The following is a 10,331-nucleotide window of genomic DNA, read 5'->3' as shown; positions in this document are numbered from 1 at the left end:
TATTACAAAATGAAAGAAGAGCCAAGGGTTGGTGCTGTGTATACCTTTGGTGCTGCTTTAGCACTCTTCCACAAGATTGCTGCACATGCCTCAGGACTAATCATGAAAACATAGAGAGCAGATCAGAAGAACAGAACAGAAAACACATTTCTATTCATAAATTGGTTGTCAAAAATACTACAAAGGCTTATTACATATGTGTGCATGTGTGGATAGCTTATTCAAAGACGAAACTTTATGTTGAGTTATTTGAAGCCATCCTAATTTGGATACCAGGCCAATCGTGACTACTGATGTACAATTATGCCGAACCCGCACCGAGTGCAAGTGAGGATCTGATTGGATATTTTCTTTTGGTTAGGAGGTGTGTATGGGGGGTGTGTCTGGGAAATGAGATGGCGGCATATTTTAAGTTGACTTTGGATGGGCAAAGGGCTTCTTGAATCCCCGATGGCTATTTATCTTTTGTATTTTGTTTCTTGTATACATGCTTCTGAAGCTGATCCCTCACCAGAATTCAATCTTTTTGTAGTAATATACAACAGTTTTAGTCCCATTTCTTCTAGTTTACACCAGGTTCCTATCACTACTAAACTTGAATCAGTTTCAAGTACAAATAAGAAAGAAAAGTTGAAACCAGTTAACAGTTTAACCACTTTTTCAAAGTGCTAAATTGAAATGTAGCTAACATGAAAGCAATTTTGCTTAACATTTGTGGTTAATAGGGTTGGTCAATGGTCAAGCTAAGGGTGGTCTTAATAAAACCTAGTATTTATACAAATCTTTCATTCTTTCATTTTTCATATAAGGTAAAACTATAATGGGGGACTAATATTCATAGTCAATTCAAATATAAGAAATTTACCCTTTTCAACATAAGTGTATTTCAGATTATTGTGTTCAAAACAACTTATAATGACAATCTTCCTTGTTTGAGAATAACGTTATTATCTGTCACCGTGTCACGGTGTAATCAAATTGAAACACCCTGAAAGAATAGTACATAGGAGGGGCACGAAATGGAAAATAACTGGAGGGAAACAGTATTAGGTCCAAGGACAATCAAACTAATAACATAAATCTACCACTTTCATCATCATCCCATTATAACTTAACTTATAACCACATTATGTAAAAGTTCTCAACTGGCATAACAGATAATCACATGCAAAGGCTTGCAAGGTTAAGATCATACAAAGGAGCTCTATAAGATTCAGTTAATACGTAATATGCACAATGAAAATAAGAGGTACGTGATAGAAATAACAATTGCAATATTACAGAGTTTCCGAGAGTGATTCAGTGAGTTGAAAATTTAGATCACCTGGCAACATAGAAAACTGCATTTTCAAGCATAAGTAATTTGTTGCCACATCCAATAGCAAGGGCACCACCAGAACCACCTTCTCCAATAACTATGGATATAACTGGAACTTTCAGGCCAAACATGGATCTCAGATTATGAGCAATCGCTTCACCCTGCAGAATGAACAGTAATGAAACGGATTAACCTAGAAAAAAAAGAGAGCTGGCAAGTGTCAAAGAATGTTAAACCTAAGTTTATGACATACTTGACCCAGTTCCTCTGATTTAAGGTCAGCATATGCCCCAGGCGTGTCAATGAAAGTAACAATTGGAAACCCATGGTGATCTGCATATTCCATCAAGCGAAGAGCCTTCCTATAACTGTTTGAATTGAAAATCGACTATCAGTGTCAATCATTCATCAGTAAACTTAACCACATAAATTTAAATTGTTTTTATCATATCTTAAACATAGTTAGAGTTCATAGAAGACATACCCATGTGGAGTTGGCATCCCAAAGTTACGCTGAATGTTTTCTTTGGTATTTCTACCCTTTTGCTGACCAATGAACATGTACCTTCTACCATCTATAGTCCCTATACCAGTAACAATAGCAGGGTCATCGTAACCTGCTCGATCACCATGGAGTTCCACAAACTGCAATATGAGAAAAAAATGAGACTTCTGTTGCACTAAGTGGGCGTCTGGGAGAATGAAAATAAACCAATAGAAGTATGTGCTACAAATTAGAAAATGCAATAACTAATATATCGAAGCGAAAAACAATGTCAATATTTGGTAGACCTTGTCAGTAATGTTATAGATATGATCAAGGAAAGTCGGCCTGTTAGGATGCCGTGCAATGTTGACCCGCTGAATAGGAGTCAGATGCGTGTATAGATCCTTCAAAGCCTGAAACAAGAGGAATGGTGAAATGATGAGACCAATTCCCCCAAATTTTTACTGTTTAATACCTTAGAGTTCAGTGGAAAGGGAAAAGGAGTTATTTGAATGATGGGACTCTGAGAAGCACAGTACAACCAAGACAAGCCAAAGTCAATAAAACAGTGAACAACACGCAAACACAACATACCTTTAACACAATAATACTCTTCAACATAGAATGCGCAAATTCCAAAATATTTAATTGAATAAAAGAAAGTTTTCATTCAATGAGGGAATCAGAAAACATAGCAATCACTTAAAAGAAGTTAAACTTTCATTTCTGTGACAAATACATGGGATGAGCAACAACTAAGCAGAGGGTATATTAGATATATTAAAAAGGGAAGTGAGCACACGAAAACAGCCATGCTTAACTAACAAGACCAGGTTAAAATATTATAGATTCACTCTGGCAAGTTATGATCAGATCATCAGAGAGTAGCATGATAGGTAAACCAATCTACCAATAATTATTTCACAATATCTATCGTAACATGCATGACATTCAGCATGTAATTTAATCCACTAATAATCAGTTTATCCCAAAAAAGTAATCCAACTTTCTCAAGAATAACACTAATAACAACTACCAAACCTGCTGGTACTTGGTTTCCAATGAGAGAATCTGATCACTAAAATCCAAACCAGTTTCGTTTGCCATCTTCCGCACCTGTTTGTGCAACCATAAATAGAATGAGCATAACCACGATGAAACACAACTAACAAAGTAACTAACTATCACATAAACGAAGCATAGCGTGCAACACAACCAAACAAAGTGCAAACTGGAAATTACATCTATGATCTTCTTTTGCAGCGCAATAAGGGGCTTCTCGAAATCCAAAGTGACCGGTTTCGGCTTCTCCTTGAGTGGTTTGAAAGGTGAGAGGTGGCTCAGCACCCCGCCTTTCACATTGGGATCAGGGTTATCAGGCCAAGGGTGTTCATGCTTCTTCACCTTCCTCATCTTACAAGACACTGAGAAGTCTCTTTGCTTCAAGGGCAACCTTGCCCTCCCTAAAGTCCTCAAAGGGACACCGCTGAATCCACTTGTTGAACTCCTCAGCAGATCCGAGGCCGAACCGCCGGCAAGAGATGCAGCAGCAGAGGAAGAAGCCATCTCCAATTCTTCAAAATTCCACCACCAAAATGTTAAAAAACCTTCAAAACCAAAAATCATGTTAACATCAGTGTAAACACATCCATCACAAAAGATCCCAACTTTACCAATACTAATCAGAAAAAGCCAGAAACGAAATATGGAAAAATCACAAGAAAAACAGCTAAAAAGGGAGAAAACTTCATCTCGATCCAATTTTTTTATGAACCCCATCAACGATTTAACCCCCATTTTCACAAAATCAAGGCAAACACAACAAAAGAAGCAAAAAATCACAACAAAACCAAAAGGGCTCCCATAACATTCCCAGGAAAACGAAAATGAAACAAGGCCAAAAGAGAAGCTCCATTATTACCTGGGGAACAGAGAGAAGAAAAGGCGAGAGAGAAAGAGAAGGAACAATCTGGAATGTGATGGAGAGAGAAATGAAGGGATTCTTAAGGGAAGAGAGAGAAAATGGGAAAAGATGGGAAGAACATCGTAGAGATCGTCGAAGTGGGAGAGAGTTGTTGTATGTAGTTGGGAGTGAGTAGCTAAGCTTAGATTGGGGTTTAGAATTGTTTTTATTTTTGGTGTGTCCAAAGGAAGAAAATGGCCAAGTGTGAAAATTATGAAATGGGGGGCGATATTTCTTATGCCGCTTTGTGTTGTTACAATAATGAGCCAGCTTTTTTCGGTTTGGCCGTTAAGCCATACAAGTGAGAACAACTATGTTAGTTTTATTCTTCCATTTCTTCTACAACATCACGCAAAACACAATACCCTCGCTTTCATCGGGGTAATTTGGGAATTTAGCTTCTCTTCTTGCCACTCTCCCAAGGTGCTATGTTGTTTAGTTTTTATTTTTGATTGGCGAGGGGGGAGGCTGTGTATTGAAGGTGCTAGTTATTACTAATTTACTATTGATGACTTTTGTTGTGTGCCCTTTCACTTTCAACTTTTAAATAGATGTTCCTTTTTAAAAAATAAGGAATCAATTACCTATTCAATCTCTGTTCATTCGATTTTTCTATTTCTTTGACATAACGCGATTTTTTTAAGTGTTTTTTTATTAAGTTATAACAAAAAAAAATATTGAGTTATCATATTAAGTTATTGAACAATTATGTTAGTATACTGAATTAAACATTAGATGTCAATATAAACTCTCAAAATAGATAGAAAGTTATGTGTCGACTTTCACATAGAAAAAAAAACAATATCGTTTCCATAGGAAGAAACGTTTTCATATGTTGTTGTTGGTCATTCCTCCCAATATATCTAATTTGTTGAGTCTTAACATGCCGTAAACAGCAACAAACAAGTAATTCAACGTCCATTTTTTCGAGAGTGAAAGAGAAGGAACTAATGATGAAGGTAAGAATGCTACTGATAGCTCTGCTAGAAGTGTTGGAGCGAGAAAAAAAAAGAAGAAATTAATTACTCCAAAATATCATTGTGGGACTTATGCAATTCTGTTGTTGTGTAACACCCCCTTCTTGAAAAACACTTAAAATGCTAAGTCAAGTAGGATATTAAGTTCAGTTAATGCATGAGTGTCATATTGACCTCTTTATAATTAAGCCTATCATTAAAAAAAAAAAACACATGGAGAAGAGGTGAACTTGTAATTCCTAAAAACACACATACATAAAATAACATTTTAAGTACAAACACTACAATAAAGAACGAAAATACTTAAAACACTTAAATAGCTAGAGTAAAATTGTAAGAACCGAAAATAAATAGTCGTTTAAAATAGAATAAAATAATAATTTAATTGACTGGAATAGATTTAAAAATTTAAAAATATTAATTTGTAAATTTAAAGGTGAGATTTAAACTCATTGAATTTTTTTAGTAAAAAAATATAATTTTCTGTGAAAAATTGCGTAAAAACGATTACCGGTAATTTAGCTAGCAGTATCGGCTTAAGTCTGTCCGATAATGTGTAAGAGTAATAAAAATCGTAGAAAAATTTAGAAAAATATTTAGAATTGAAAATCGGGCGCTTATTCTAAAAGTTTTGGCCCAATATTAAACCAAACGAACCAAAAATGCTAAGTAGTTGGACCGAGCTCAAATTAGGACCAAGTCCAACATATAAAAACACTTTAATGAGGCCATTCAGCCTAGTAACACACACACACAAGAGGAAGAAGGCTGCTGAGATTGAAGAAGAGGGAAACCCAAGGTGGCACTATTTATCATCTTCTTCATTTGACTATATCTCTCTCACTGGAGCTTTGATTTGTGTGCCGTTTGCGGCCACGCAAAACTCTCGCCGAGCTCTTCGATTTCATCCAAACAAAGTTGATAAGAAACTCGAATTTCATACTCCATTTCTCTATCTTATATCAAATTCAAAAATGACTTTTGGGTTTTGAGACTCTTTTTTATTTTGGTTGTTTAAGTGGCATCTAGCATCGGAAAACTGTCGGGTTTTATTCCAATTCACCGTGGATAAGGTAAGAAAATCATAAACCATTGTGGATTATAAATTTTGTGAATCCTAGGATTAATTTTTGATAAATTATATGAATTAGCTTAGAATTCTTGTTGATTGGAGTTAAAGTAGTAGATTTGGAGCATTTGGATTTGAGCTAAAGCGGTTGTTGAGCTTTGGAAGCTTGTTTGGAATCATTTTTGGTGATTTGAACTTGTGTGAGAATCAACGAAGGTATGGTTTTGATTTTCTTTAAATAATATATAATGTTGTTGGCAACTTAGGCTAGTGGACCGTAGGATATGATTGAATTGTTGTTGTTGATAATTGATGATGAATATTGGAGTTGTTGATGACTAATGATGAATATTGATGTTGTTGATGATTGATGAGGATTTTGATTTTTTTACAAATGATGAATTGATGAGCATTGATTATGATGGTTTGGATTGGTAATTGTTAAAGATGGTGATTTATGAGTGAAAATTGTGGAAGTAGTTGATAAATTTGGAACTAAATGGTTAGGTGTTGTATGGTTGAACAATGATGGAAGTGTAATTGGTAATGTGCATAAAAGTATAGGATTGGAATTGTGTATGTTTGGTTTTGGTTTGGTTTTGAGTTTTGGAAAGATAGAGGACATTGTAAAATTTTGATAAAATTTTATTTTTAACCAACTTTAACGAGCTATAGTTTTGTTTTCGGATCCTCATTTTTAGTGAAAATTGTTTTGAATGACAATTGGGTCTATGAAGTTTATGCTATTCGAAAAACGGGTGAAAAACGAAAGAGTTATGCACGTTTGAAGTTTGGTGTGAAAAACTGGATTCTGCAGCAAAACAACTTTTTTTTTAACAACTGGGTGGTAGGCGTACGGGGAATAGGGCATGCGTACGTGAGGATTGGCCTCTGCCAAACACTCATGCGTACCCGACCATATCATACGTACGTGACCATTTGTACACGTACGCGAGACCCCTTTCTATTTCAAGTGTTCGCGTACGCGTACGTGACTTTGTCAATTTTACACTTATGCGTATGCAAGAAGGGACATGTGTACGCGAGACCCCTGTTTTACTGAAAATGTGATTTTTGTGTTTTTAGGCACTTTTCTAGTTTTTTAAACCTCTGTAATTACTGTTTAGTACCCCTTAGCTATTATCTAGGCTTTTGGGACAAAGGAAAACACATTGAGTGGACTTAGTTAGATAATTCTTTTATGAAACTAAAGATGGAGACTTAGGCTTGGGAAGTTCTATGGATGGAATAACTTGAGTGGATTAGCGGAGTGTTGAGATGATGATGTATTGAGACAAATGAATAACTGAGATTGTTGGACATGATGAGAATGACAGTGATTACTGAGACTGGATATATATATATATATTGATGTGAATTGATTGGTAAGTCGCTATGCGCCTGCCAAGAACGCTGGTTAATCCCGCTTGTTGAGGTTGTGACGCCGGCGTAAGGACGGTGGTTAATCCCGCTTAAGTTGAGATGTGAGGTTTGAGGCAGAGTATCCCACTCGCATCATTTCGAGTCACAAGAGTTTGCCGGGCATTATATCCCTATGGTACCAATTATTCGTGACCGAAAGGCGACATCCCAAGGGGATGTGTCAAATTGGCAGTTGAACTGACAAGTGATATCACGTCCAATAAGATAGGAATTCATCATATGCATCTTCTATGTGTTTGCTTGCTTTGCCTAAGTGCATCTAGTGCCTAAGTGTATAACATACTTACTTGCTTCTTGAATTACTTGTTGTAAATGTATATTACTTGTGTTTTACTTGCTTGCATCTATTTGTGTTTTCTGCTGGGATTGAGGAGGCTCGGTAGGTGATGGCGATGGGATCGCATGGAGGATAGGTTGACAAAGACTGTGGGACAGTGGTGATCTATTAGTTTAGAAAATCCTTAAGATTAGAAAATCTTTTATGGAATTTTTATTCAACATTTCTAAGTTTGAATCTTATGCATGTGGGAAGTTCTAGGATTGCCTTTGACTTTTCGGAACCTTATATCTTATCTATTGGACACTGTTACCATACTGAGAACCTCGGATTCTCAAAGCATATGTTATTGTTTTTCAGATGCAGGTCGCAACCCACCTCGGTGAGTTTGCGGATGGTGATAGAGCGGATGATGGATCTCTTTTGTATTTTTTTCACCTTGATGTAGTTATTCTCTCACTTTTGTATATTATACTTGTTGCCTTAGATGCTTAAACTTTGAGAGATACGATGTTAACTGTTTTAACTTTCAAAAACTCTATTATATTTGTTTAACTAGTCGGCCTAAACTTCGCGGGTTGTGACTAGGTTTCTTTTGGATATATATATATATATATATACCTTGTTTAACTTGTATCTTTAATCTCTTTTCTTACCTTTACAGTTTAGTTATTGTGTGTGAACGCTTCGCGCTTTATTCCTTCATCGAGCTTCTAGTTTATTATATTCCTTGATTATATTATTGTATGAGCTTTAGAACTGTCGTGACACTTTGTCGCCCTTGACTTTATGGCTAGAGGTAAAGTTTAGGGTGATAGGGTATTACAGAAATTGTAAAACTCTTAGGATGACTTTTGGTTGGTGCCAGTAGAGAGTGCAGTAGGGAGTGCAGATGAGACTTCTGAAGGGTCCTCTCCAAAACTTATTGGAGAAGCTCCTTGAACAAAGAGAGCAAGAGCCTCTCCAAGTGATCTTAGGTATGGGTTTGATTCAAGCGATGAATCATAAGTCAATGGAGAATAGTGTGGTGTATGTGTTGATGAGTGTGGAGGTGGATTTGTATGTAGCTTGATAAGAGGAAAGTCATATGGTGAATTGGGATCAAAAGAGGACTCAACAGAGGTTCTTGAAAGGATTGGAATGCCATATATTAGAAGCGGATGTAAGGAATTCTTGCTATATACATGTTTTCGGTGGTGGAATCTATCGCAAACTCTTCAACTTTGAGAAACTCAATAAATATCACTAGTGTCACTATCTGTATAATCTCAAAATAGAAAATATACAATACAAAAAAGTAATAGGAGTGAGAATTGCAACAGAATTTTCGATAGAGATTAGTGAAATACATCGTATATCAATTGTTCAAGAATTAACATCTATATAGTCAATCATCACATAGCGTCACACAATTATACAATTCACACATCATATGTCTTCCTATATGCTTGGCCATGAACTTACAAGTCAATTTTCAGATACTCAATCAACATTATCGGCAATCAATTTCGGCTCCAAGTTTATATAATATTAGAACAAAGTCCATTTCTTTCACATGAATGCATTGATGTAATGCCTTAAAAATTATAGCTTAAATCCAATCAATTTTAAATCTATGATAATGGGGTAGGGCGAATTTTGTGGTGCCATTCACAAATTGGTGGTATCGTATCTCTTTGCTAGTTTATGGTGCACCAACAATTATGTTCTTTTTTTCAATCTACGAAAAAGAATAAAAAATACTTTAGCCAATAATTAAAAATTAAATTAAAAAACAACTAAAATGTGGAATTATATGTTTTATTATTTTAATTATTTTTAGCCAAAACCGAAAAGAATTTTATTCTAGTAAGAGAAATAAATATAATAACTCTAACCCTTTCGGATGTTGATTCCCCTGCCGTTGCTCCCCCTTCATCTTTGTTTGATTGTATTTTTGCTTCTTCTGTTTTGTTTAGGTAGAGACTTTATTTATTTATTTATTTGAATGTAGTTCAAAATAAATTTGTTGAAAAAATTATTTTATTCTAAAATTTTTGTTTAACCTTTATTACAATGAAAGCTTGAATCAAGCTTCAACGATAGAATCGATACCTTGTTATTCTTGCTCAGAAAAATTTTAAAATTTTTTGTCAAGATATATTTGAATAGTATATAAATTTTGTAGAGTTTTTATTGACAAATTCACGTCACCAAGAACATAGAAAACTATAGAAAACCATGGCCAAAAATTGAAGATGCTGCTGCTATTGTGTGAATCTCACTCACGATCAATAGCACCTGCAACATATAGAGATCTATTCTGGACTCAAAATTTATTTTTTTTTTCCAAAATTAAATTCTAATAGAACTTAAATTATTACTGAAATTTATTTAATTTTTTCAAATACCAAAAATTTGTCTTTGGATATTTTACATGTTTAAAAATTGGTTAAAATTATATAATACCATTTAATTTTTTACTAAAAATTTGTTGTGCCCACTTGTTATATAATAACATAGAAATCTAGTTATCAAATTAGCTAACACATATTTTTTTTTTCTATTCAAAAGAATACATCAAAAGAGATAAATAAAGAGTATTAGGAGTACAAAAAATTATTATAAATATTCTTTATAAGAATTTCAAAAATCCTATCCTAGGATTTACTTAAATTAGAAAGTACTTTGCTATAGCTAAATTTGCGAATCTTTAAAATAATTTTACTTTAGATGTGTCTAAATTATCTATTTAACAAATAACATCATAGAACCACATTTCTAAAATAATTAAATATATTATAACAAACCATTCAAA

General features: G+C 34.5%; 1 protein-coding gene across 2 annotated transcripts in view; it reads right to left on the bottom strand.

The window, feature by feature from the left end:
- Nucleotides 1-4,100, bottom strand: part of LOC107639504 (acetyl-coenzyme A carboxylase carboxyl transferase subunit alpha, chloroplastic) — a 6,660-nt gene extending 2,560 nt beyond the window's left edge. The window contains exons 1-8 of one of the 2 annotated variants that reach the window (XM_016343019.2): nucleotides 3,727-4,100; nucleotides 3,048-3,379; nucleotides 2,847-2,921; nucleotides 2,111-2,218; nucleotides 1,803-1,963; nucleotides 1,572-1,686; nucleotides 1,325-1,479; nucleotides 45-96 (exon numbers count right to left, since the gene is read on the bottom strand). In XM_016343019.2, the coding sequence (XP_016198505.1) occupies nucleotides 45-96; nucleotides 1,325-1,479; nucleotides 1,572-1,686; nucleotides 1,803-1,963; nucleotides 2,111-2,218; nucleotides 2,847-2,921; nucleotides 3,048-3,371 (990 nt within the window). In that variant the 5' untranslated portion in view covers nucleotides 3,372-3,379; nucleotides 3,727-4,100. Of the gene's footprint in view, nucleotides 1-44; nucleotides 97-1,324; nucleotides 1,480-1,571; nucleotides 1,687-1,802; nucleotides 1,964-2,110; nucleotides 2,219-2,846; nucleotides 2,922-3,047; nucleotides 3,413-3,724 lie in introns of both variants that reach the window. The other variant, XM_016343018.2, reaches the window with a different exon arrangement.

This window comes from Arachis ipaensis, chromosome B04 (genome assembly GCF_000816755.2).
Source record: "Arachis ipaensis cultivar K30076 chromosome B04, Araip1.1, whole genome shotgun sequence".
NCBI classification, from domain to species: domain Eukaryota; kingdom Viridiplantae; phylum Streptophyta; class Magnoliopsida; order Fabales; family Fabaceae; genus Arachis; species Arachis ipaensis.
Note: the sequence above shows the minus strand (reverse complement) of the source record. Positions and strands in the feature narration are given on the sequence as shown.